The sequence below is a fragment of the Podospora pseudoanserina genome, chromosome 6, assembly GCF_035222485.1.
Source record: "Podospora pseudoanserina strain CBS 124.78 chromosome 6, whole genome shotgun sequence".
Classification (NCBI taxonomy): domain Eukaryota; kingdom Fungi; phylum Ascomycota; class Sordariomycetes; order Sordariales; family Podosporaceae; genus Podospora; species Podospora pseudoanserina.
The window spans coordinates 1,997,682-2,024,331 of record NC_085925.1 but is presented as its reverse complement, the minus strand read 5'-3'; the positions used below and the strand labels follow the sequence as shown (position 1 = coordinate 2,024,331).

General features: G+C 53.1%; 5 protein-coding genes across 5 annotated transcripts; 3 read left to right on the top strand and 2 right to left on the bottom strand.

Moving 5' to 3' along the window:
• Positions 1 to 1,595: 1,595 nt before the first annotated feature.
• Positions 1,596 to 2,774, top strand: QC764_601520 (uncharacterized protein; the record flags this gene model as incomplete). Its single annotated transcript, XM_062948668.1, has 1 exon — positions 1,596 to 2,774. The coding sequence occupies one exon, from the start codon at positions 1,596 to 1,598 to the stop codon at positions 2,772 to 2,774; it is 1,179 nt and encodes a 392-aa protein (XP_062797590.1).
• A 1,681-nt stretch (positions 2,775 to 4,455) lies between these two features.
• Positions 4,456 to 6,016, bottom strand: QC764_601530 (uncharacterized protein; the record flags this gene model as incomplete). The annotated part of the gene is made up of 3 exons (XM_062948669.1): positions 4,456 to 5,296; positions 5,356 to 5,585; positions 5,645 to 6,016. The coding sequence occupies 3 exons, from the start codon at positions 6,014 to 6,016 to the stop codon at positions 4,456 to 4,458; spliced, it is 1,443 nt and encodes a 480-aa protein (XP_062797589.1).
• Positions 6,017 to 8,469: 2,453 nt separating this feature from the next.
• On the top strand, positions 8,470 to 10,601 carry QC764_601540 (uncharacterized protein). Its single transcript, XM_062948670.1, has 2 exons — positions 8,470 to 8,760; positions 8,818 to 10,601. Exons 1-2 carry the CDS (start codon positions 8,562 to 8,564, stop codon positions 10,326 to 10,328), a joined length of 1,710 nt encoding a protein of 569 aa, XP_062797588.1. The 5' UTR covers positions 8,470 to 8,561; the 3' UTR covers positions 10,329 to 10,601.
• A 3,422-nt stretch (positions 10,602 to 14,023) lies between these two features.
• On the bottom strand, positions 14,024 to 16,759 carry QC764_601550 (uncharacterized protein). Its single transcript, XM_062948671.1, has 3 exons — positions 15,732 to 16,759; positions 15,104 to 15,670; positions 14,024 to 15,047 (listed from the first exon to the last, which is right to left on the bottom strand). Exons 1-3 carry the CDS (start codon positions 15,941 to 15,943, stop codon positions 14,807 to 14,809), a joined length of 1,020 nt encoding a protein of 339 aa, XP_062797587.1. The 5' UTR covers positions 15,944 to 16,759; the 3' UTR covers positions 14,024 to 14,806.
• A 4,984-nt stretch (positions 16,760 to 21,743) lies between these two features.
• On the top strand, positions 21,744 to 26,435 carry QC764_601560 (uncharacterized protein; the record flags this gene model as incomplete). The annotated part of the gene is made up of 2 exons (XM_062948672.1): positions 21,744 to 23,181; positions 23,242 to 26,435. Exons 1-2 carry the CDS (start codon positions 22,776 to 22,778, stop codon positions 26,433 to 26,435), a joined length of 3,600 nt encoding a protein of 1,199 aa, XP_062797586.1. The 5' UTR covers positions 21,744 to 22,775.
• Positions 26,436 to 26,650: the final 215 nt, after the last annotated feature.

Here is a 26,650-nt window from a genome sequence, read left to right as displayed (position 1 = left end):
CCCAACACCAAACGGCATCAGCTCCAGCCTCCAGCTCCTCGTCATAGCCTCCACCGCAACCTTCAAAGCATAATACGGCGGCCACAACGACGGGTTGGCATACCCCCCAAAGCTTCCAACACTGATGAGCCGCCCCTTATTCTGCCTGATCGTCGGCAGGAAAGCCCGGACCACCGAGACGTATGCCCAGAGGTCGAGTTCGAATATCTGGCGGACGTCAGAGTCGGGGGCGAGCTCCATTGGTGACATCATGCAACAGCAGACATTTGTTCACCACTGCGATGAGGGGGTTATCTGTTGTCGAGGAGAGCTGGAGAGCGATCTGGTCAAGGCAGGCTGTTGCGAGGCCGATTCCTGGATCAAGGGTGAGTAAGGGGTAAGCAAAAGGCGACGAGAAGGCAAGCAAGGGCAGTTCAGAGGTAGGTGAGGGATGGAACGGGGCACGAGAGCTGAAGGGAAGGTAGGGGTGTCAAAGGGAAGGTGTACTCACCTTCAGTGGCACCAGTCATGACAACGCTTGGCGAGCACACACGGCCATCCTTTAATCTTTGAGGTCTGGTGTGAGTTTGAGGTTTGAGACCGCCAAAGAAGACGTAGAGGATGTAGTTGCTCGTGTAGTGAACTCCAAAGTCTATCCAGGCAGTACTCAGCTCAACCCGACCATGATGGCCGAGAAGAAGGTCAGGGGTTGGTCGGTCGACGGCATGGTTAACTGGATGAACTAGTTCGGTGAGATTGCAGTTTGGATGATCAATGCATTAGGAGCTGCATAACGCAATAATCGAGTCTTATTTGTTGCTACTATCTTTTAGTGTCGAACCAACGCTCTTGCACTTCATTCCCTTTATATCGACACTTCTCAAAAGATCAATCTCTACCACCACGATATCTTGCGTCATGATTTTCTTTGCGACGGCAATTTATCACAATGGCGCTCTGAAAGATCGATATCAAGAGGATCAGGGCTGGTAGCACAAGATGTATAGTATTTGGAGGCCCAACATGAACAAATGAGATGCCTTCTTTCTCCTCAGTTTGAACGTTTCTCGAGAGCACACGCGTCCATGCGCCGAGTAGATAAAAACCTCAGAGCCTTGGGCCAAAATAAGAAGTGCGGTATCCTCGAGCCTTGAATCATGACTGCAAGGGCCTTGTGCTTGAGGATCTGGTCACCTTGTGTAACGTCTTGAACGTCTGATTCCACGGAAAGGGAGACAATCCGTCTCCGTACAGTCTCCGGGGATGACCACCAGGCAGAACACCCCGCGAGTGGCGCAGTGCTGGATCGTATTGAAGGGGCGGCCAATCACAGCCTGCTGTTGGCGCAGTCAGACGAGGCACCAAACGCTTAATGCTCCGCATTTCTTTGGCGGTTGCACGCCCCTTCAGGCTGTTGGATCCCACTATAATAAACGTTCAGCGCCGCCTGCCACGCCCCGGGAACTCTCATTCATTTCCTGGGTTGTGGTTTGCTTATCAACCATCTCGATCACCACCAATCTTTTTACCATTGTTTATTTTTTTCCCCTCTTTTTTTTCTTTTCCATCATCACCAGTTATACCTGAGAGTTCTCATTTGTCAGATTATCCCAAGAATGCTCTCCCCCGTTGTACACGCGGGCGGCATGCTCGCCAAGCGGGCCTACTCCAACTTGGCCGACAGCTCCTCAGACATGCCCGATGAGCCTCAAGGACCCCCTATCAAGTGGGCGCCTTATGGCGGACTCCAACTCTTCATCAACATCCTCCTCTTCCTCCCCATGTTCCTCTACATCGGCTACACCCTCACCCACATCTACCCAACCCTCGCCATCGTCGAGGACCCCCTCCCCGCCTACGACGCCATCCCCATCAACGAGCCCACCAACGAAGATGGCGACATCAACAAGGCAAATACCAACAAGAACGCTCCTCCCCCTACCTACAACAACAACAACAACAACAACAACAACATCAACGGTGGCTCTTCCTCCTCCCCCAACGGTGACGCCCCCCTCCCGACCAAACCCATCACCTCCTCCCTCCGCGCCACCCACCGCACCCTCCAATCCATCTCCGGCTTCCGGTCTCAATTCCGCGGTTTAGGGTGCTTCCTCTTCCTCGCCTTCACTACGAGCATCCTCTCAGGAATCTTCTCCTTCATCCCCATCCTCGGCAACCTCGTCGTCCTCCTCCTCACCTCCCAACTCATGACCGCCCTAACCCACATCATCATCTCGGTCCCCCGCCCGGCCAACACCCCCCACGGGCGCACCTTTTTCTCCCGCCTCCCTTCCTGGCGTCGCAACTTGGTAGCAACCTACCAGCCCATCCTCTTTTACTGGATCGCCATCCACGCCTCTCTCATCCTCCCGGGACTCCTGGCGGGCCTCATCGGCCTCTCCCCTTATGATGATAACTCCCAGCTCAAGGAGGGGATCTCAGGGTCGGAAGTCGCCAAGCTTGTTTGTGTGCTTGGGGTTTTTGTCGGGTTGAACTTGTTGCTTGTTGTGCCTGCTCATGTTGCTTTGGTGAGGGTGCAGGCCACGCTGTTGCCGCATGAGGAGGAGACGATCGTGCCGTTTGACCGGACTTTCGGGGGGAGTGTGGAGGCTGAGGTGATCAATGGGAGGGGGTTTGGGAGTTTGAGGAATGCGCTCAAGACGGTGAGCTGGGGGAGTTGGGTTAGGTTGTATGGGCAGCAGGTTAAGATTTTGGGGGTGATGGTGGGATTGTATGCCGTTATGGGGGGTTGGTTGGTCGTGCAGTTCTTTTTTCTGGGGTGGAGGGCTTGAGGGTGTTTTGTTGTGCTGGTGAAAGGTGTTGATGGTTAGGGGTAGGGGGTAATGACAGGAGGGAGAGGCCTGTTTGTTAGGATAGGGTGGGATGAGGTGGTGGAAGAGTTGTGCTAAACCAAGGCATGGGAATTGTTTTTGGATATATACCGTGTGTGGTTTTGTTTCTCATTTTCTGTCTCATTTTCTGGTTTATCTACTGAATAAAAATAAAAAATTCCCTGACGGGAAATGTCCCTTGTGCAATCCATACACCACCACAGTTAGAACTTGGTGAGATCGCTTCTCGAGCCCACCACCGCACTAAAGAGTGCCCTTGTTCTATCCGACAAAGTATGTGACCATACATGTGAAGAATTACCGTTTAGCCATTCACACATTCATCTCGTGGTATTCATGAAATGAAAATGTGCCACAAAGGGTTGTCGTCATACCCGAGGGAGAAAAAAATGTCTGAGTCGTGTCGTGTCTGAAATGTGGGTTAATAAGAAGGGAGAGTGCGGCCGGCGAGCCGGCGAGCCGTTACACTTGCTTCAACAAAACTTTGGTCGTGGCCCCTCCTCTTTTCATTTTCGCCCGCCCCCCTCTCTCTCCTCCTCCTCCTCCTCCTCCTCCTCCCCAGAAAATCAGGTGTTTGCTCTTTTCTTCCTCCACCAACCAACCCAGCCCTCGTCATCAAGATAACCATCATTTAACCAATACATTCACAATCAGCAGCACGGAAACAGGAGCAAGTGTTATCTTGTTTTTTCCCTTTTTTTTTCTTTTATTTTTTTACCATCGTCCAATCATCTTCATTTTTCATTCCCTTATATACCTCATTGTCTGCCTGCCACCTCTTGTTCAGAAAGGGAGATGAGGGGCATAAAAAGCTGGTCCGCGTCCAGTTCGTTGGCAAAACCGCCCATCATTGATAAACCAGCCTTTCCTCCTCCCAACATACAGAGTTCGTTCGTTTCCAACCCTTCCAAGCTGAAGGTCTCCCAGCCAGACATGACACTTCCCCTTCCTCCCCCTCCAATCATGTTTTTTCCCTAACCTCTCCCCCCTTCCTCCCCCCCCGCCAACCCAGCAACCAACCAACCATCCCATGCATCATGTTTCCCTACTTCGTAATAACAAAAACAACCACAGCAACTCCTTTCAGCAAGCAAAAAAGCAAAATGACCTCGAAAACAGGCCCAACCATTGTAAGTAAGCAAAAACAAAAAATGGGGGTATATCGCGCAAGAAAAAAACTCTGGCTCAACAAATAGCAGAAGAAAGAAAAAAAAAAAAAAAAACCCAAATGTGTGTCGAAATATCAACAAATATTCGCTCGCTGAACTCTCTTCGAAGAAATGTCGTCGGGCAAGAGTGAATGCCGACAAAGCAAAAAAAAAAAAAAAAAAAAAAAGGTTATCGAACCAGTCGTCGATGGTTGGTCGCCTCCGGTGAAAAAGAAGAATAATAGACACTAGGCCGCCGGTGTAAAGTGTTTTGGCGAAGAAAATCGAACAAAAAAGTGTGTACAAGTTCAGCTGACGAGTCATTAGGCGCTTTGTATCTGGCGGATTAGGGTCGTCTTCGTCGGCTTTAAAAGAAGGGGGTGAAAGTCGTATCTGTTCAATCGAATCGAAAGGGAAAAAAAAAAGAGGGTCGCTTGTTGAGCGAAAAGAAACATGTCGTCGAAAGGACGGCTTTAAAGCAAGGCAGCAGCAGCAACAATGGCGACGACAAGGCCGGCAATGGCGCTTCCGCCGTGGTCGGCAGCACCCCCTTCGTTGCTTGGGGAAGTTGAAGCAGCAGCAGCAGCGGCGGCGGCGGCTCTGGAATCGGCTCCGTCGGCTTCGGTGGTGGTGACGGTCTCGGCAGTGGCGGTCGGTTCGATGTCGGAGTAGGTCTTGGTTTTACCAACGGCTGTGCTTTCCAGGAAGATACCACCCATAAAGTAGGGGTCCGAGGTGGACTCGGAGGACCATGACTTGGAGGTTGTTGGGTTGACCTTCTTGATGGAGAAGGCGGCCTCGGTGGTGCTGCTTGGAGGAGCGGCGGTCGTCTTGGGGACCTTGGCGACGGTGGTTGGCTCTGGCTTGGGGGTTGGCTTTGGCTCCTCCTTGGGCTTGGGCTTGGGTTCCTCCTTGGGCTTGGGCTTCTCGCCAGTCGAGCCGTCGGTGTTAAAGACGACAATGTTGGCGGTCTTGCCCTTGGGGACGGTCACGACGCAGAAGTTGGCGCCGCCATCGACGCTGGCGGTGTTGGGGCTTTCCACACCACCCACTCCGCTCTTGGTGGGATCGATGACGCAGGGGAGACCGTTGCAGCCGCCGTCGGGGCATTCGATCTTGAGGCCGTAGGTGGGCGTGTTCTTGGAGTTGTCGGTGGTCATGTACTCGGGGTTCCAGGCGATCTTGACAAAAGTTTCTCCGCTGCTCTGGGTGTTGGCGCCGGCGACGTAAGGACTCCAGTTGCCGATCGCCTCGGTGATCTTGCCCCACACGCAACCCCTGGAGGCATCAACTCCTGGGGGGTTTACATAATAACTTTATCCGGGATTAGCATCACGATGAGGCAGAGATCGGATGGATTTGGAGCAACTCACTGAGCGGCGGTTTGGGCCCAGTACGAGGCATCTGGGACGGAAAGGGTCATGGTGTCGGAGACATCTGTTGGGATGATCATGGCTTCGTTGCCGGGAAGAACGGTCTGGCAGAAAGACACGACCTTGCCGCACTTGTTGACGGCCTTGACGGCGCCAGTGCCATCAACGCAGTATGGCTTCTCCTTGAATGGCTTCATGGGCTTGCCGCCATCACAGTACAGACCGCCATACTAGGGGATGTCAGCCACCAACCCGGTACACGCTACGAAGCCAACATCAGACCACTCACCATGGATTCCGGATAGGTATATTTTGTGTTTGGCTTCCACTGGGCCATAACCTTTCCGGACCTGCAAGCAATCGGGCACCACTTTCCATCCTCGCAAGGCTCATCAGGGCTCATGGCAAAGCCGTTGTTAACGTCACCGGGAACGCGCACGAGGTCGGGATCATTTGGCAAGGAGCATGGGGCCTTTCTCGCAGCGATTCTGGAGGCACCAATGACCTCTCCAGCCATGTGGCTGTGGTGGTTCTGCCTCCTGGCATATCTCTCGTGTGCGTGACGGTGGCCGCCGTGGACGTGGCCTGCAAGAGCGGGTTGGGCCGCGAAGAGAAATGAGGCCGAGCCGATGACGGCCTGAAGCGTAGTTGTGAGCTTCATGGTTGTGGTGTGTTTGGTTGAAAGAGTTGAAGATCTGAAGTCGTGTGTTCGTCGCGTCTCTCAGACGACACAAGGTTGACCCGAGTTGCGGTGTTGCCCCTAGGATGGCTTCGTCTCCACCGCTCCTTGTTTTTCAAACTGTGGGCTGTTTTATATGGTCGCAGATATCTCTGTCAGCGGCGCATAGCAGAAAAGAGCGTGAGGCCAGGCCGAGATGGTAGCGAATGTGTTTGACTGGCGACCGACCTTGTCGTCGTCGATATCGAGATCGAAAAGATTGACAAGGGGCCGGGAAAAGGAAAGAGAGAAAAGAGAGACGAAAAAAAGGAGAGGACGTTCTGGATGCAGAACGAGAATGTGGATGCGGCCCTGTATGTGCAAGGTTGTGCAAGGTTGAGGACTGAGAAGAGGTGAGAGAGATGTCCACAATGGAGTTGGGGAGGAGTTTGTGTCTCCACGTTTTTTCTGGGGGGGATGGGAGCGGTTCTCGATAGCCTCAAGGACGGCCCAATCAGGAGACATGTTTGATCCGGTTCCTGGTGTGTTCCTGGTGTGGCTCATCTCGGCAGTAAGGGTCATGTCGCAGGGGTTGCTGTCAGGAACAGCACGTGTTGGCCAATGGGAGCCGCAGCTGAGGAGATTGAGTGCGCTAGGCCCAGAGCGGGAACCAGGATGAAATGAGCTTTTTGCACGGGTGAGCTTCCGTGCCTGACAGCAGATCGAATCAAGCTGGAGAATCGAGAAAGAAATCCCTGTTTAGGCTCGATTCCGGTGACATGTTTTTTTCTTTCATCTCATTTCATCCCGCCTTTTTGGAGACTTTTTTTTTTTCCTTTTTTTTTTCTCTCTCTTCCGTTGCGTGCTTCCAGCTGGGGAAAATCCACTTTGGAGTCGGCTGTTAACGATGTGTTGGCGGTGTGGTGGCTCAGGGGAGATTGGGAGGTGTCGAGCCCAATTCCCTCGTCAACCGTGCGGCGGCATGACGCAAGGCCGTTTTTCGTGTTTTTTTTTCTCGATCGGGTTGTCAAAGGAATCTTTCTTTTTTCTTTTTTTTTCTTCTTTTTTTCCTTCTTTTTTTTCTTTTTTGGGTTTTGTGTTTGGCAAGAGATATTCTTGGGTTGATGGGCAGTAAACAGGTGTTGTGCCGCGAAACGACATGTGGAAACATGGAAACCAACCATCAGCATCATGGAGGGTAGAGATCGAACAAGGCTTCAGTTTGAGCGGTCAGCTCACAGTATGGATTACTGCTCAGACCAGTGTCTAAGCGGTGAACTGTTCTTTCTCCTCGAGCTTGTTGATCTTCATCATTTCCCGTCTTTTACTGACTGACTCGGTCTTGCTCAGTGCTTCGCTGAAAAGGGAGGGCAACCCGTTCTTTCGTCGGTTCTTCGGGCCTATCACGTTTGGAGATGTGTTGTGTTGTTATGAGTAAGCAACAGTGTGCGGCGGATATATGCCTTGCATGGAAATACATATTGGGCAGCTTTACAGCCGGGTGGTAGAGCTAGTGTTATTGGTGCTGGTATATGTTGTGCCAGTACCTTGTGGTATGGGGTGATTTTTTTTTGGGAGGCGGTCTGAATCTGCTCTACGCCTCTCTGGTCTTGACCTTTTTGTGAAAGTCATTTTCATGTGAGGTGTTGAGTTCACTTGCATGGAATCATGTGCTTGAAAGTACTAGGCAGAGGCAAGTCTTGAACATGGAACCAATAGTTGGTATCTGAAAAATATTTTTTTTGGAGGTGGACAACAGGTTAAATTAGATACCGGTACACGGCTGCAAGAACAAAGGATAGCAGCAATCGATCAGAGACCACGGGATGATTGGATGCCATGTGTTGTGAGAATACCCACAATCTGAACCCCTCCTTGTGCTCTTGAGGTTGTGTTCTCTGCCTCCCCAACTGCGAGAATCCGGTGATTTCAATCGCGTAGACCAGAATCGGTGACATTCCCAGTACTAGGGCCAGCCTACCATCCATCATGATCTGTGGTTGATCTGGTGCTGATACGCCTTCAGGTCCCCAAATGGGCCCCGTTAACAGCATGCTCACTGTTTGGCCTCGGAAAAACAACCCTATCATCAGGGGTGCTGAAATTCTCGGTATCGGGTCCATGAAGACCATGGAAAACGCCGCCATATGGCGCAACAGCTCCTCTCGAAGGTTGGTCAGTCATTAGCATGTGTCCTTCTCAGACTAAAGGCACCTACAAAGTGGAACACGATCAGCTGGTGTCCGAGGTAAAATTGTGACAGAAAACACATCATGAAGCGACACTTGGGGCCTGATTACTGGCATGAGACTGATAGTCCCGCATGGCTTGAGCTTGAAGACATTCGCTACGGCCATCCTTGGTATGAGTGCGGTTACTCACGTGCTTGTCACGTGCGCAGCGCCACAAACCAGGGAACTCACAGCCAACATGGCACGGACCACATAGCTTCCAGATGGGTGGATTACGTCGTCCAACTTGCAACTTGCATCTTCCACTCAGCTTCAGCAACACTTTATGAATTATCCAAAGGTACAGTAATAGGAAGATGGCGAGTTCGGCGGCTAAGGACGATACGAACGCCGACTACTGGCCCATCAGCATTGCCCGCAGTGATGGTCAGAGTTACCAAGACCTGGACCAGAAGCCCCTTGATATGGGCGAAGACCAGGACGTAACACAACTTGAACGATGGCAAGTGATCATTGGAGGACATCTTGGGATGCAGCTTGCGCCGAAAGATGACAGTAAGCTCCCTTTGGGTGTTGGTGGGAGCAGGAGATGCTGATGCCTACCTTGCACAGAACGCCAATTCATACTTTCGGCATTTCCAAAGGGGTACGAGTTGCGAGTAGCTATCAGAAAAGACGGGGCCAGGGATTATTACTTGTATGGACACCCAGCAGGTGCAAAGTCCCTCTACCGTACCCCGGGCGAGTTTGCCAGTCACGCTTTATGGCTCGCCAGCGATTCACGAGACCCCAGCCAGTGCCCTTGCGATCTTTGTGCCAGATATGTCGAGGCTCAGCAGAAAAAACGACCAGACGCTATCGCGGCGTGGGAAGCCAACCCTGCCACCGGCTCGGCAGCGGTGCAAAACTCAACACCTCCTCGCTCACAAGCGGTATCTGTCCACCCCGAACAGCAACAAACGCAACAGGTTCCAGCACAGCCATCACAAATACCAATGCCCCCGGGCACGACTGGGCTTTCTAATGTCTTCCGTGTTGGGGAGATGGTCTGGTACAGGTTCACCGCCTGGCGGCTAGGCATCGTTTTCGCCATCACTCTTCGACCAGGCGCACAGCCTGGTGCACCAGATACTAGCTACGAGTTTCAAATCGCGCCCCTGGGCCACGCGACGCTTCAGCAAGACATCGTTGTCAAGGACGCCTCGACCATGCGCCCGTTCCTCACGTTTAGTGTGCCAGACTCTCCGGCCCATCTCAGAGGCAAACCCTTCGACGAGGTCGATTGGCTGGCCCTCAGCGAAAACGAACGTCGCGGCAAAGATGCTGCCCAACAGCAACAGGCGCTGCAAACCGTGGGTCTCGAGGCGTCCAAACTCGCAGCCAGGAGCATCAACGACTGCTTCTCCTTCTTCAATAAGATCCACGACGCGCCCACGGACGATAATCTCTTCCGCCTGAAGTGTTTTCAGGGAGTATACTTTGGCGCCGAGATGATCATGGTTCACGACCCCATCAGGGTCCAGCTCGGACTGCCGGCAGACGGCTCCCAGCAGCAGCCGGCTGACGCTTCTGTTCCGGCGGTTGGCATCATGCATGTGGAGCAGATTCAGTATCTCATCCCGACGGGGCAGCAGAACTCCAAACCGGTGTTGCGATTTCAGGGAAAGCTCATCCGTCCGGTTCGCGCCCCGGCTGGCGTCCCGCCGCCGGGTGCTGCACCGCCCGATACGCTGGGTCCGGTGTGTGCTGAGGAGATTGCGGGGAGGAACGCATTTGAGAAGAACAAGTCGATGGCGTGGTACTGGGTGGTGCTTTCGCTGAAGACGCTTCAGCCCGCTGCTACAGAGGAGGACCGGCAGTTTACGACGACGACGAAGCTGGAGGGAGATGTGCTTGGCAGGTTTTATGTCTCGACAAAGATCATGAGTTTGGTCAATGCGGATCTGTGCAAACAGTGGGTTGAGAGGGGGCAGGTGGATGAGCCGCCGAGCTACTTGAACAATCGGGGGGCGAGCGGTAATCTGGGGGCGATCCAGAAGCGCGTGACGAGGAAGCAGACGTTTGGGTTGGCGGTTCATGGGGAGTTTAAGCTGAGTAGGGGATTGATGGAGGATACACAATGAGGGTTGAGAAAAAAAAAAAAAGAAGACGTCCTCAATTGGGCATGAGGAAATGGACGGCGTTGAGGGTGAAACAAGCGTATCGATATGGTCGTTTTGCTATCGTTAGCGTTTTGACGGTTTTATTTGGTTTGATGGAGTTACTGCACTCGTAATGAGCAGATATTAATCTCGGGATTGCCTTGTGTTTTGAGCCACAAGAGAATGCATTTGCTTCGCGAGGTTGCAAGGTCAGCGAGGTAAGTGCCCGCAGCTTTCAGCAGGCACAAGATCTGTTCATATCATGCCCATTTGTGACCTGCTTGATGGTAAAGAGACCCTTTTCCGAGAAGCATGACACGCCAACCGCGCTTGTTGTCCGTCTCTCAAGCTCCTCCGGCTCAGTTTGTCTCGTAGGGTTTATGAGTTGAGAGACCTGATCACAACCAGTTTGTCGCACTGGCCAATGCCGAACAAGGCATCGAGACGGCTGTAGCCCCTGATACCGATGTTCTAGGCTCAGCTCACCACGTCACTGAGGCTTCCCTATAGAGTATCATCGGACAACGAAAATGCAGGCAGGGCTGAAGACAGACGCGACAGTAACAGCCTGACAGGCAGAGATCACCACAAAGACTTCAGCCAGCCACCATCGTTCCCAGCTTCCAAGTCCAGATCCTCTCCCTCTATCTCGACCACAGACAGCAAAGCTCACCAACCTCACCAACATCAGCCGAAGACGTTTCCATCACAGCCAACTTGATGACTCTTGCCCACCATGACCAGCCAAACAACTCACATTTCGCCACCCCCTTCACCTACCATCTATCTCTTCACTTTTTTTTTTTTCCCAAATCCCCCCCCCCCACACCCCCCATCTTTGACATGACTCCCTTTCACCTCCGTGAATCACCACCCTCACTGCAGCAGGACGCACAGACCCCCCCTTCTCTCTCACACACACCTTTTTACCCAGCATAAGAATTAGCCTGACTGCCGACGTAGCAGCACTCTTGCATTTTACCCCTCTTATACAGTACTCCATGTCATCAGGAAATCAGAGCCCTGTGAGCAACAACTGCACCCAGATTCAGCGCTAAGCACTAAAACATCCCCTCCGTTTCCTTAGTGCAAAGTGTTGGTCAAAACGGGGAGGGGAGAGGAAACCATCTGGTACCGAGCAAACCAACAGCAACAACCATTCGCTGTCAATCTAAGGTAACCACCATCCATCCATCACCCCGCAGTTTCGGGAAGATCTGACATTTTCCTCCTCCCAACTAAAATGGCAAGAAGCGAAAGAACGTGGAGACTGTCTGGAGGGGAAGCTTTGTAGATGCTGGTGGATTGATGGTTCGGAGATCAAAACATTCTAGTTTTGCTGTTGTCGGACTCATCAATTTCCGACAAACTCGGAATCCTCCACCCCAACTTCCCCAGCCGACCCGGCTGGCCGGATCCAGTCCTCTTCAAAGTTGAACACAAAAGTTTGATTAACGAAAAAGTCATCGGTGGGGTTTTACTGAGGGCACTGATATCCATCGCTCTTGTTGATAAAATCATTAGTTCAATATCATTGACTCCGCAAAAGAACTTCGACTCTCTGACTTTGTTGTGTCGAAAAGAGACACAATAACTTTCGGGATGACCTCTTTTTCGATCACCCGGCGTGCACTGCGTACGCAGGATGCCCAAAGCAAAACCACCATACCTAGGCACAGCTCGCAAGCCTAACCACAGCCCCCAACTCCCATGTCTAGAACCTCTGGGCATAACAACCCAGCCATCTGAACCCAGCACCCGTGCGCATAAAACACCAAAGTACTTTTTCCCCCCCAAGCCCCCCAAGCGAAACCGAAATCTTGGTAAACCCCCTTCCCAAGACTTCCCAAGAAAGAACTTTGCAACGTGGAGCTCCCCAAATCGTGAGGCTAAACACCAACAGGCCATGTGTATCGCTGTGAATACACCATGTTTCGCAAATGCAAACGCACAGGTGATTATGCTGCTACTCTGTTGGGTGGCATCCATACGTAGCACCGTTGGTTCCCGATCGGGAATCTTGAAGGGAAGGGGGGCGGTTGGGGGGTGGTCTAGATCTCGATATTTTGACAGTTCCGGCTGTAGGGGCAGCAGCGTGATGGGTATAGCGACCCCGACTTCTTTTGCTGCTAGGTACTGCTGCAGAAGCTATCACAGTGTTGAACATGATGGTAAGTGGTGATGATGATGATGGTCGGAGAGAGAGGGGCCGGTTTTGAAAGAAGGAAGGTTTGGATCGGTGTTTGTCAACACCCTTCTCTATGTCCCGAACAGGCTGGGCTGGCGGTTAGGTTGCACAATGACGACCCCTCCAGAAAAACGCGCCACAGATTTCACTTACCGCCCACCATGTTGGTACACAGATCTGGCCGCGACCCTCCGGCTGGGTTTTACCTCAAGCTGTTTGGTCCCGCCCATCAAGAGTTGGGATCGCCTGATACCTACCTCACAGCAAATGCAGGGCTTGGTTGGCTGGCATGATGGTCTTCAGCTAGCCAGCCAGGCATAAACACGGCTCGTGACCGAGCATCCAAACTGGCAGTTGGGCGGTCGTTGGCTCCGTAACGTGACGGGAAAGGATCGGGAGGGATGGATGACGGGCAGGAAAGCTAGCTAGGGCAAAGAGAAACGGGAGGGAAAGGAAGGAAGGAAGGAAAGGCTGTGTGAGACAGCACTTGTGGAGGACGTGAACCTGTCGGATGGGAGCGCGACCCTCCCTTTCCGTGCTGGCGGGTTCATGGACGCTGGTGATATGTTAAAGAGGTGGTTTTAATGCAGCGAGTTTCATTGTTCTTGGTGCTGAAAAGCCATTTTTGTGCATCGACGAAGTAATGGGTTTAGTAACTTGGCAAAAGTTATCACTTTGTCCTTCAAAGACTTCCCCATCCCCTCAGTCCCTTTCATCATATCGCGTATCCGCCTCCAAAAACCCATCTCTCTGATTAATCCCCGATCCATGGAAAAAGCTTGGAGAAACCCAAACCCTCGGGTTCGCACCCACCTACCCAACATCAAATTCTCAGGAGAAGATCGTCCCCCTCCCTTACCTTCCAACCCCCGTTGACCCCCGGCCAACCCCATACCCAACAACCAAACCGCCGGACCCCTCGTATCGTGGCCCTTACCCAACCAAGCCCCAAAAGACTAAAAAAAGAAAAAAAAAACAAAAAAGAGGGAATAAAGAAAGAGAAAAAAAAAACCTTGTCTCATTTCTTTCATCTTTGTCGCTTGGACAAAGAACAAAAATCCCGACAATCCGTCCACTCCTCGGCGCCCCCGCTCCGCCCCGCCAAACCGGTTCACCGGTTCTGTCTGTCCCCCTTTCTTTATGCGCATTAACCGCTTTGCTGGTAAACAGTGGGGAATGAGAAAAAAACCCAACCACATGTCCCATGATGAACTTGCTGACTTTACCACTCTGTCGGTACATGATAGGTACACCAAAACTTGGTGGTGGTATCAAGTCTTATTGGACGGCTTAAGACAGACCACTCAGATTCGAGAAAGAAAGAGGAGGGGGGGGCTTTGGCCACAATGGTACACGAAACCCGCCTTTCGGCGATTGGGGAAAAAATCAAAATCAAAAAGCATCGGAGATAGATCATTCACTCAAAGAACAAGGACGAGGGAAAACAAAGCGTGTGTCAAACGGGGCATAATGCCTGCCCGTATAAAACGTATGTATGTAAATTTCGCTCAAAATATGTGTGTGTGTGTGTGTCTGTCTGTCTGTGTAGGGTGTTCCTAGGGAGCATTTCGTGAAATTTGTGGGTGCGAGGTGTGCGTTCATGTTGGGTGTGATTGAGTGTCTTGACTGAAATCACCCCCTCCTTTCCCTATCCCTCCCTCAACAACCTTTGGTGCTGACAGGCTGCAAACGTAATCGGTACCGTGGTCCGCAATGTAACCGAGTTGGATGACCCACGCCGTGATCATGCATCAAGCTCCCCCCATAACACCGGCTGCCCTATATTGAAACCTCCAATTCCTCCAAATCCTCCGCTTTCCGACTTCGGCGCATTTCCAGATGCACAGCGATCCCTTGGTCCTGGTTGTGTTCTCCTTCCTTGCCACACCCTCCTTTCTGCAGGAACAAGTTTATTCGAGAAGAGTCGGAATGCAGAATTTTTTGCCGTCTAAAATGCAGTGTCGTCGGCGTAAGAAAGTGATAGTCGTTGTCGTGCCCTGGGGGGTTGATTAAATGCATGCATCGAGTGTCGTTCGGGTACGTCTCTGACATGCCGTGTAGTGAGTGTGTCCGTGGGTGTGTTGTGATGGCCGAGGAAAGACGAAAAGTGACAATCAAATGCTGCTAAGAATGTTCGTGACAAATGGGGCTCATACTGAATGTGAAATGATCAAAAGGAAAAAAAAATGCACCGAGAAGGTGATCCAAAGAAAACGCGCCTACTCCGACTCGCCGCTCCTCAAGGCCCCTTTTGTAAATCTGATGGTTGGCGTCAAGAGATCCCAATGTTCTCCAGTCTGGCCGCCAGGCTTTTAACCACCTCTGGATCTGGTTCTGGTTGGACCTTCCGCGGTGTCAAGCGTTCCGTTTTTCTGCATGAACACTTGGGACAAACTTTGTCGTCCGAAGGCTCTTCAGAAAAGTTGTGCTTGCAGTCCAGGCACGTGTAATGACCGACCTTGGTACCAGGGGCGTCACCTGGGTAACCAAACGGATATTTGTCCTTTTTGGCTCTGTCGACTTGTTAGCATCGGAAAGTAGGAAAAGAAAAAGGTGAGCCACAACGTACGGGTCACGAGGGCAATCGGTACAGCGAGTGTGTTGGCAACACTCGCACGTCTTGGTACCGCCAGGGATCAGTTTCTGGCATTGACAGCAGGTTCTCCTGATGCGCTGCCTCTGCTTCTGGTAGATGCGATCCTGTCCTCCCGTCTTCGCAGGTCTCTTGAGAACGACCTTCTTAGCTGTCGTGTCCCAGTCGGGGATGATGGGGGCGTTCGCCTCGCGCTCCTTGATGAGAGCCGCGCGCTTCTTGCGGCTTTCCTCCCTCTCGGCCTCGGTCCTCTTGGGAGGAACGCGTGGGCAAGTCTTGCAGCGAGGGTGCTTGCACTTGGGGCATTCCTTTCCGAGTCCGAAAGAGGTGTTGCACAGATGGCATCTCCTGTGCACGCGCATCTTGATCGGCTTCTCGACACGCAGGGCGTGTCCTTCAGTCGAGTGCCATTCGCTGGGCTTCAGCTCCAAACCATACAGCTCGCCGAGCTTCTTCGCCCTCTCAGCAAAGAGCTGAGACCTAGGAACCCTGATGGCATTGGGATCATCGGGCTTCTTGGCCGCCAGAGACTGGGCAGGAGGGCTGCGTTTTCAATGTTAGCAACGCTGCTGCTACTGCCACTGGAAATGATGTGAACGCCTACCTGATGGGGATCAATTCCTCGGCAGGCTCATTGGCCGGTGCAGCAGGAGTGGCAGAGGAAGGTCCAGCAGCCTTGGAGCCGCCCAAGGTCGAAAGACGGCGTGACGGGTCGGCTTTCTTGAGAACAGTCTTCATCCTAGAAAGAACCTTTCCAAGCCCCTTCTTGTCCTTCTCCTTTGGGATCGACGGTCCCCCTTGTGCCGGTGAACTCATGTTGGCGGTGGTGTGGTAGTACTGTGTCGTTGGTTTAAGTTGATATGTCGATCAATTCGGATGACAGCTGGCTGTCAATTCGTTTAGTCTGAAGGTCGCGAAACTCAGTTCGGTCGAAATGATTTGCGAGGCTGAGTGAGGGTGGTGGTGGTGGTCCAGTTGGTTAGTTAACAACCACTTGAATGGGAATCCCTCTCGACAACCCTGGTCGTTCGTCTCCCGTCGTTGTTTCTGACAAAACAGCTGCGGCGTGGATGCAGCGCGAGCGATGGATTGATGGGACAACTCCTGTCGTTCTCGGGGTCGTTATTTTCGACACAGCAATGGCAGCAAGTCGAGTGCTGCGTGCCAATGCTCCGGTGCTCTGTCGAAAGGAAAGGGGAGAGAAGAGAGCAGAGCAGGAGACCGTGGAGCCGGGCAGGTTGGCTGGGGAGGGAGTGGGCTAAGAAGAGGAGAAAGCTGGGACGGTGGACTATGGTTCGGAGCCACCAGCTCGGGCACAGTGGTGCAACAGGCTAGACTAGCTCCAGCAGAACCAGCAGATGGAAACGAGGGAGCGTGCAGCTAGCGCCGTACTGTCGACAGGACAGGCAAGGTCCACGCCAAATGTGGGAACATGGGGCTTGGAAACACCAGAGTAGAGGACACCCGCTTATCAATAGCGTGAGAGAACCCCAGACACCTGATGGATGCGAACAAACCAGTTGGCATTTAGTGCACCGAGCAGTCTATTGCTTTGCCACTGGCTGGTCCCGATGCAATGGCTCGAGGATGGAGTGGCTCGAGAGGGGAACCGCTCCCTTTGCTGGGAGGAACTGGAACGGGACTTACAGAGCGGCACGCAAATGCTCACTCACATTTCCCAGGTGCTTGGGGCAGCGTGCAGCATTTCGCGGCCGGCCAGTCACCTCGCTTGCCTCTCCCTTGGAAGACCAAGAGACCGGGGTTGGTGCGGGGCAGACCCCCATGTCTTCGTCCAAACGGGATAATTGCCCGACTCCCAGAATTTTCAGGTGTGGAGCCCTCCCAACCCCCAGCAGCCACTCAGAACCGAGACATCAGACCCTGGCTTTGATCCAGGACAGCAACCGTTTCTTGTAGGTCCCTCCGTTTCCACTGGAAGTTTGACAACACACCACCAGCGGCACCTATCCAGTGCCTGGGCAAGTGTGCAAGCACGATGTCGTCCAGCCTTCTGGAAGCTGCCGATCACCTCCGAGCCAAATTGACAAGTACCGATGATGAGTGATGCCGTGAGGAACGTTACGCGTCCCGACGACCACTGTCGTCGGCATTTGATCACGAAATTTCCCAGTTTTGCGGTGTGAGAGGCCGGCCCTCTCCCCCGGACTGGGAGCGGTAATCTGCGCCTCCGACCCCGAAACCAGAAACCAGGAACGCCGTATCATCGGGGATCGAGAGAGCCACCTACTGGGCCGGACACCCACCATCTCTTCTCTCTCAAGGACGTGGAACTGCCTACTTCGTATCAACTCGACCACAGCTCAACCATGTGGCATGGCATGGCCGCTTGTCCAGACGCGTGGTCCCAGGCGACCTCACCGTCCACAGATTCTGCTTGGTCATGAAGCCATTGGTGCGCCATCCACTGCAGGTGCGTGCCAGTTCATGTTCGACCAGCCTAATCAAGCAAGTCCCTAAGGTGGTTGTACGGCCTGGTGCAGGCTAATGGGTGACATGTCTCTGGGAGCCATGCGAACAGCTGGTTGGCACGCTTGGCCCGGCTCTCTGGCAGGTACCTGTCTACCAAGCAGCGACCTGCAATAAGTCTCGACTGCATGTGCTGGTGTGTAGACAAGATGATGCTTATTGGCGCCGACGTCGAGTGTCCCGAAATACCGGATAAAAAACCCTCCAACCAATCCGGGCCGCACCCTCCGTTTCCCCCAGGGATCGGTTTTGCGCGATTTAGCGCCCCCCACAGCGCTGGGGACATGGAAGTTGAGTGCTGACACGACACAGACAGAGGGACACACACTGCAGATATCACAACCGAGTCGCCGGCGAAACGTTGCCATCGCAGCATGTCCGTCCGCGTCAATCTACATTACCAGAAACAGCAGTCGACGGACGGCCGCAACCTTGCAACCAACCGAAGAGCCACGAGGACGACTGATGGACCGCTGCGGCTGGCGTGATCTGCGCTGCCTTACAAATTGTGCTCCGCAGTGTCTCGTCTCGCCGGCACGACAATTTTTGTCGGTAAGTCCGCCAGACAAGCTGCTTTTCCATGCTGCCAAGCACAGCACCAGCCTCAGCAACAGCTGGTCGTTCGTCCGGGCCCTTGACAGTCTGACAAAACAAAAACTGCCGGTTGAGATCCGATTGCCTGTCAAGAGGATGGACCCAGTTCTTCGTTTCAAGGGTCTCGTTTTGCAATGCCGTCATGGTGTGGTTTTTGATGCCGACGGATGTGCAGTGGGCAGAGGGCGGCGTCCATTCGCCGTTGTCCAAAACGGAGCTTGTGGACGGGATGGGCCGCTCACTCTAGAATATGGAACGCGCCCCCGCTTTGAGGATTCCACTGGCACCGACGGGCTGGAACCTTGGCTTCCTTGCTGTTGCTTGAAGAAAATCAAAACCGAAGTGGGGCCGAGGTCTTTTGGAATTCCTTCCACGAGAAGGTCGCATTCAATTATCACACCGCGTCAAAGAAGCAGCAACAAAAGAGTGATGAGTTGGTTTTGGACAAACGCCCGCTGGCCTCCCAACCGAGATAGTGTTGTGTGGTCTAACCTGCTGCGGCAATCCATAGTTGGCGGTGGTGGAGGTGCTCGTCCCAGGCTGTCGGGTCCCAGTGGTCTTTCGGCCTGTGTGGTGGCCTGGGTTTTTCACCGCTTCGGGGTTCGAGCTGATGAGACAAACTCCTCTCACCACGTCACCCTGCGGGATTCGAGGACCGGTGTCAGGCAACTTTTCCATCCCGATGCGACGGCATTTTCGAGCGCCATGCATCACCATCATTCGACCAAACCCGCAGCCATCATCACCCAGCAAAGGGACGGGCTCAAGGACCGCCCCGAAGCCAGCTTTCACCGTTTATTTTCTCCATTCGAAATGCTACCAGAAGCAAGCAAGCCCCGGCAGTGGTCTAATCCTGCTTTGTTGATGTTGCCCCGATGCACACACAACAGCGATTACCCCTCACTCGGCTTGCCGGAAGCACACGCCGGAACCTCGCCAAGTGACACCCTCCGGACTTGGTTGAACCTGATTTCCATTTCACGCAGCGGTTCACCACATGAAAATACGACTCTGAGAGCTGCAGAATCGGCCGCAAATCTGGGAAGAACACACAGCAATCATGGTTTGCCGTGGCGAAAGATATCAAGCTTTTTTTTTTCATCAAGACGGCAGCAACTGGCATAACTTTCCAGATGGGCTCACGGGGAAGAGAGGACCGGACCCCTCGAGCAGCAAGGGGAACGGGATGATCGAAACACCCAATGACACTCTTTCGTCCCACCATTCCCCAGGGGAGGGGGGTGGTCCACCTGCCGAACATTTAGCACTACGGGACCACGGGACGCACTGGCCAGGACGGTGATCTCTCGAGACGAGACGCGCATCATCCGACAACAGCGGAGCCAGGGTTGTACTTGCGGGTAGGTTTCTTTCTTTCTTTCTTTTTTCTTTGCGTGGTGTTTTTTTTTGTTTGGTTGATCACCAGAAAGTGGGCCGTTAATGAGAATTTGTGATGGTTTTTTTTTTTTTTTTTTTTTTCTCATGGGGGTTTTTCCAAGGATTACAGATATGTGACTACTGACTCCCAGGACTTTTTGACTACCCAACAAACCCTTGCCCAATATTTGGTGCCGCGGAGGCAAGTCGATGCTACCCACACCAATTGGAATGGCAGTCTTTTTCATTCTGAGAAAGCAGCTGCAAGAAGTGCTGTCTGTCTTGCTTCCCCGGCCCCTGTTGTTTTGATCCTGTTTCCTTTTTGCTTGGTACTGTGGACAGTGGACTGCTGGTGATGGACTAATGCGTCTTGATGCAGAAAGGGTTGCAGCTTTCTTTTTATCTAGGGGCTTTTTTGCTCAACTTTTTCTAGAACGGTGACTGGGATTGAAGCTGGGAGCAAGCCTGTGGCCGCTGCTTTTACTTTTCTGGAAACCTACCGATGTGTGTGTGTGTGTGTGTGTGTGTGTGTGTGTTGACGGCTTTTTCGAAAGGGCGAGATTTTAGAGATACACAACTTTTTGTTGTGCTCAAGGTACGGATTAACGGTAGGTAGCCCACCGGTCGGTTGGGATTGTCAATGATGATGGGTTTGGTTACGTCTGTGTGTTGGTGTCTCTCTCGGGGATGGCACAAGCAGCAAAGTAGGCAAGTACTTTTAGGGTAGGACGACGTGCAGATGAATATCGGTGTCCGGTTGTCGGACGAGGGCTACACACACATGTCATCGTCATAACCTGCTTCTTGGAAGAGGGAGGGTGGCTGCACTTCACCGAAGTCGACAGGAGAGATCAACAATAAACTGACCAAAAGAAAGAATATGTTCCCCATACAGCAGAAGGTTTGGGGGGCTAGGTGATCTGGCGGGGGGGAGGAGGGGCGAAGAGACGGGAAGACCCGCCGGGGGTCAAAATCCTCCCGCTTTTTCCTTTCTCTATCCTGGTTTTTTTTTTTTTCCGTTGAGAGAGGAGGGGGTTGGGTGTGAAATGAGCAGGTGGTATGTACTCTCTTGTTTTGTGATGGTCGGATGGTCGGAAGAGGAGTGGACAAGGTCCCGTTTTACATACCTGTTACTTTTTTTCCCCCGTTTTATTCCCACGTAGCAGCAGCAGCCGTCGTCAGGTTTTGCCCCCCTGGGGGGGGTTCTTGAGTCAGTGAGGGAGTGAGTGTTCATTACCGCGGTTGATTGATATTACAGACCTCAGGGAATGGGCGTGCCAGCACCACAGGGGGTTAATTACCCCTTTGTGCTAGGTTTGACTGGTCGGTGACAAGGCTCCTCCTGTAGAGAAGCAAGGAAAGGAACAAACCTGACAAGATGGCCTGATTTGGTAGATTGGACGGTCCTCTAAACCAAGCTTTCTATCTAGGGAAGTTTGGCAATTCAATAGTGGTGGGGGGTTTTGTGTGATAGTGGTTTTGGCTTGGGTTGGGGGGAGGGGGTTCAAGACGGGGGTTAGGTAATCACATTTCTGTAAAACCCGACAGGCTAACTAGTTCTATGGAGACGGTTGTCGGTGATAACACCATCTATGGGAATTTCCCACCGGCTGGCTGGCCGGGGAACAGCGGAAGACTTGAGCCTGTCCGCTCGGAGCGAGCAACAAGTGTGGGAATTTTCAAGGGGCGGCCCGCAGAAGACCGCATGCCTAGCTGGCTGGCTATCCACTGTCTACTGAACCATGGAAGGGATACGTTTCGTGCGGGATATTGGACTGCCAGCTCATCACAAAGCTTGTTGTGCTTGTTGTTGGTCCAGGTTTGAGGTAGGGAAGCCATAGCATAACATAACATGTGTGTATGAACGGGATGGTACGTATCCTGCATGATTTGTACAATGCGTGTTTCTTCCAAGCAAAGAAAATCCTATCGGGCCGGTCTCTTCTGCGTGGTGTCGGATATTTGTCTCTGATTTCTGGCTGCAAAACACAACATCCCATACTCGGAATTCGGATATGTGATATATCACTTTTTCACAGTTGCGGTGGGCCATATGTCTCAGTGGAGAAGGGGTGAGACTTGGAGGGTTGTGTTGGGTGGCCGTTGAGAAATTGGAGATTGTTCCGCGTGCATGTCCACACTCTTGAGAACGGTATGAATAAAATCAAGATGACCTGCGGACAAGCAAGCAAGTGGTCGCTCCGATGTCTATCGAGCATGTCTCGTAATCTACATATACGAAGTTGGGAGCTGGAATGATCGCTCTTATGCTTGGATGCCATCATGAGAGGTGAGATACCTACATGACCACGATGGTTTAGACCGGTGGTTTAGAGAAGTGGGCGAGAAAGCAGAGGGTCAACGTTGTTCCTCTGAGCCGCTGACATAGCAGAAATGGAAGGGACGTCGGAGTCGGGCGGGGGTTTCTGTTCAAACGGTGCCAGCGATGGGGGAAAATCTGTTGATGCCCGCCGTGTTGAAGCTCCATAATGAGCTTTCGGGATGTGATCCGAGAAGGGGATCCATTTTGGCTGATACTATGGTGTGGATAAAGCACGGGGGATGAGCTTCAAGGGGTGGTGACTGACGTGTTGGTCCTTGTTTGATAGTACGGATATTAGTGTAATGTTGATAGGGGAAGCAGGAAGACAGGCTTCTAGTCATGGCGGCAAGCAGCTTTCATAACAGGAGGTTGAAGGTCTGTGCTGTCAAGTGAGACGTTGGATGATGGAGGGACTACTTGTTCGGCATCACCGGTTGTTGAAGGACCGAATTTCCATATTCTCAATATCGAATGTTTTGGAGTTGAGAATTGAAGGATAGCTTTTTACCTAGGTGCTCGGATAGCTTCCGATATTAAACGTTGCCAAGAAGAGCGCCCCCGTGGGCATCCGGCGGATTCCCTGTCAGGCCAACTGCCAATTGGACGTTGCGACTCTCCCGAACTCACCCACAGCGCAACGGCCGAAGTTGGCGACGCGAAAAAAATCTCTCTCTCTCTCTCTCCAGAAACACGTCACTCTGGAATCAATTGCCGCGACGACAAGGAAATACCGTTAGAGCCAAGCACCACCGCGATACCACGCACGCTATCCGCACATCTCACTCTCTCACTACTCTCAACGACTGTGCTACCTGAACTTGCACAGCCGAACGAACCCCCTCTTGGCTCCCACGGAAAACTAGGTTTATGCAATCAGGGCTTTCTGAAGTTTCAAACAGCGAGACTCACAAACCCACCGACTCTACCCCGTCCACCGCCTCCCAATATGGCATACGTCGCCCCAGCTCTCAGCCTCGGCCAGGCAGCCAGTCCCAGCGCCGTGCTCGGAGCCCCTCTCCGGGTGCGCGGGGCAGCGAGCTTGACGTCAGCGAGCTCGACCACAAGCTGGACCGACTGAACGTCGCTGGTGTTGAAGTCGATGTTGATACTGCTCCAAGCTATGAGCTGGTCGCCGGCCAGCGCATCTCGGAATATGAAAATGCGTCATCAGTGATGCTCTCGAACCGTCAGAGTCCTCGCCCGGCTTCCGACTCGAAGCCCACCAGCAATGGCGTGCCCTTCAAGAGTGCCCAGCTGACCGACTTTCCCAATGGTTGGTTGATACCGTGCCCCCAGCCGTAGGTGCCGGCGGCTGACTTTGACCACCGCGTAGAACTCCTGACCCAAGTCCTCTCCCACCTCCATCCCGACTCGCACGGCGCTGTGGCTTTAGTGTCGAAGCGGTTTTATGCGCTTGTTACGACCCCTTATGCCTGGCGGACTGCCTTCCTGCGATACTTCCCTGGGCGTGATGCCCTGGCAGAATCGAAGAAGTCTGGTCAAAAGGAACAGGAGGGCGAATCTCACCATGATGTCATCAGGTCCGAGGTTCGATTCTTCACTCGGCTGACCACGTCTGCCTCGTGGCGCAGCGAGTACTTGTTGCGCACTCGCCTGCTCAGGAGCGTGGTTCGTGGAAAGCCGGGTAGTGGTGGTGTTGGGACGTCTACGAAAGCCAGCCAGAAGAAGTCCGGTGCTGTGTTGACGTACAATTCGAAACTGCCGTGGATGATATCGACCGTTCATGCCAACTTCACTGGTGGCAGGCAAGGACCGAAGGTCATTCATGGCTCTCGCGACCTCGGTATCGCCACGACCAGCGATCCGACTACGGGTCGACTGGACAAGGTCGGGCTCGATGACCCCTTTTCGTTTCAGCAGTTGGATGAGGTTTTCCCCGACCTTGACTTTTGGGGTCTGGATGACGGCCTGGCTGCGGTTCCAAATGTTTTGGATGTGAGCCAGCAGTATGGATTGGTTGGTGGAGAAGGCTTTCCTGGTGGCCGGGTGTACTTCAAGGGTGCTGGAGACTTGCGTGGCAAGTATCTGGGCCAGGACGATGTCATTATTGACATGGAACCCGAGATTCCTAAGATCCCGGAGCTCATGGAGGCTGTCTCTGCTGTTTGGATTGCCAAGACGCCCAACCCCATGCAGGTGACAAACTCCATGGTAGGCATCATGACTGGTTCTACGCTCGGTGTTGTAACTGCTTACACACTGGGCATTGACTCAACTGGGCCTCGGTTTTCCAAGGGCGACATGACCGCTCGCTGGGTTCTCTGCCCAGGTGTTCCCGTTGTCGACATCAAGGTGGATGATAACTACAGCTTGAAGCGCAAAGCTCTGGGTCGAGTTTGGGCCGTTGCTTTGAACGCGTTGGGTGAGGTATTCTACCTTCGGGATGTTCCCACGCCGCCCCTGGTCAAAGGCAAGCTCGAACAGATGGTCAGGCACGCCTGGTACTCTGGTCGGACTGCCTACTGGGAACTCATCGAGGCCACTCGCCGTACGGCTAGACCTGATGAGTTTGATAGGAACGTCGTCCGTGGCTCTTACTCACCCCGATCACCTTGCAATTCTATGAGATTGAACAAAGACCAGATCATTGCTGAGTCCAAGGAAATCGAAAAGTTCTTTCGATACAAGCCTGAACATTGGCGGAAGGCGTGCCTCGGCTGGGACATGCTGCGCAAGCTCGAGGTCGACTTTGCTGGGGGGGATGAAAACAGAGCTGGGGAAGGCATTTTTGTGGTCACCATGGGTCATGGCAGGGGCGAACAGGCATCTGTCCTCAGGCTTGTCCGGGCAGAGAGTCGGCCTCTGGTGACTACGCCTTCAGGGCCGACGACACCCCTGGCTCAGCCTTTTCATTCGTCCATTTTCGGTGATCAGGTGGTTCCGAATGGACCGGGCAAAACATCTGTCGGCTCTGGTCTGAACACTCCTCGAACCGAGGAGAATGCCGCAAAACCGGACTCTGAGGAATGGAAGCTCACTGAGTTCACTTTCAAGAGCAATGCCAGTACCGAGATTACGGCGAGCTCCATGGACCTGTCCACCTTTGCAGTCATGGCGCCTTTCGAAGATCCTCTGCATTCTGGCTCGCAGCTCGCTGACCCTCCTGGCACGCCTACTTCTGGGCATGCTTCGGGTGAGATTCCGGGCCGCCGCGCGCGCTTGTTGGCCATTGGCACCAGCACCGGGTCGATTGTGCTGTGGAATGCGCGAGACGCGTCCCCCGTGGTGAAGCCGGTGAGAGTCATTCAGACCGACTCGCCTGAGATCTCCAGTCTGGGTGTGTCGGCGTTGTATGTAGTTCACGGAGGTAGTGACGGGCTCGTGCAAGCATGGGACCCTCTGGCCTCGACGCTTGAGCCCATAAGAACGCTCAACGCCAGACCCTCGGGACGCATTCCACGCCACATCCTCCAATCAAACCCTGCTCTCCAACACGCCAACTTCTACAAGGTCGGTGCCATTTTTTTGGACCCTGACCCGACGGCCTTGCGTGGTGTCCTTGCGTTTGGTACATTTCTGCGATACTGGACCTACAGCTCTACCAACCAAGTAACTGGACGCAAGCGTCGCCATCGTCACAATGATGTTCACGGGCGGCTGGCTGGTCGCCGTGATGGTGCCGGTGTTGACTCGTACATTGCGGCTGAAGCGGCAGAGATGCGCAGGGAGCAGGAACACCGCTCCAAGGAACTCGACCGTCTCCGCAAGCGGTTTGGTGTCGGTCTTGCTGAGCTCACCGAGGAGGAAGCGCTGCAGTATGCCCAGATGATCTCGGAAGAGTCGCTTCTTTTGGATGAACAGCGCCGCTTCAGCGCAAGTGACACGGCCAGTGGATCGAATGCCGATTTGGGGTCGTTGGATGGGAGCAGCAGTGGCAGCAGTAGCAGCAGCACTGCTGAGACCATCACCCCTGAACCGAGCATTTCCAATGGTGGTGTTGCCACTGCCGCGTGGGCGAGTTCTTCCTCTGTGGTTTTGGCTCCTTTGCCAGAGGAGACGACGGAGGACGATTTCGAGGCGCAGATGCAGAGGGCGATTAGGTTGTCGCTTTTGGAGAGCGGGGGGGATTCTTCGGGGCAGGTGACTGATTGCTATTCTCCGGTTGGGCAGCATCAGAGTGAGGAGGATCTGGAGATGTATCAAGAGTTTCAGGTGGTGGTTAAGAAACCTAATGGGAGGGGGAAGAAGGATAAGGGGAAGGGTGTTACGAATGGGGGCGGGGGTGGTGGGAGTGGATCGAATGCAATGGTGGATAAGATGTATGGGTATAACGGGGTTAGTGGGGTCAACAGTGTTGTTGACTTGGGCGGTGGTGGTGGTGACGGGGAGATGGATGATGATTTGGCGTTGGCATTGAGGTTGAGTATATTGGAGGAGGAGGAGAGGTTGAGGAGGTTGGGGGAGGAGAGGGAGGAAGGGGTGGTGAATGGGGAGTGGGAGAGGGAGGGGGAGGAGGAGGAGTTTCCTGCTTTGGAGGTGAAGGGGAAGGGGAAGGGGAGGGCTTGAAGAGGATGGTGTGGAATGGTGGTTAGTTTGAGGTGTTCCTTTTTTTATTTTTTCTGATAAAGGGGTTTCTTTAAGGAGGCTGATGAGTAGTTCTGCTGGGTTTTTTTCCCCAGCATTGTTTTTGTAGGGGGTGTAGTTTTTTGTCCGTTTTTTTATTTTTTATTAGGTCTTGGTGTGTAATTTACATAGTCTTTCTCATAGGCTGTGTTAACTTT

Bases quoted from the DNA above. Each gene is read 5' to 3' on its own strand.
- QC764_601540 (XM_062948670.1), top strand. From the start codon at position 8,562: ATGGCGAGTTCGGCGGCTAAGGACGATACGAACGCCGACTACTGGCCC. The intron at 8,761-8,817 runs GTAAGCTCCCTT...TACCTTGCACAG, and splicing joins GCTTGCGCCGAAAGATGACA to AACGCCAATTCATACTTTCG.
- QC764_601550 (XM_062948671.1), bottom strand. From the start codon at position 15,943: ATGAGTTCACCGGCACAAGGGGGACCGTCGATCCCAAAGGAGAAGGAC. The intron at 15,671-15,731 runs GTAGGCGTTCAC...TTGAAAACGCAG, and splicing joins GAGGAATTGATCCCCATCAG to CCCTCCTGCCCAGTCTCTGG. The intron at 15,048-15,103 runs GTACGTTGTGGC...ACAAGTCGACAG, and splicing joins ACCGATTGCCCTCGTGACCC to AGCCAAAAAGGACAAATATC.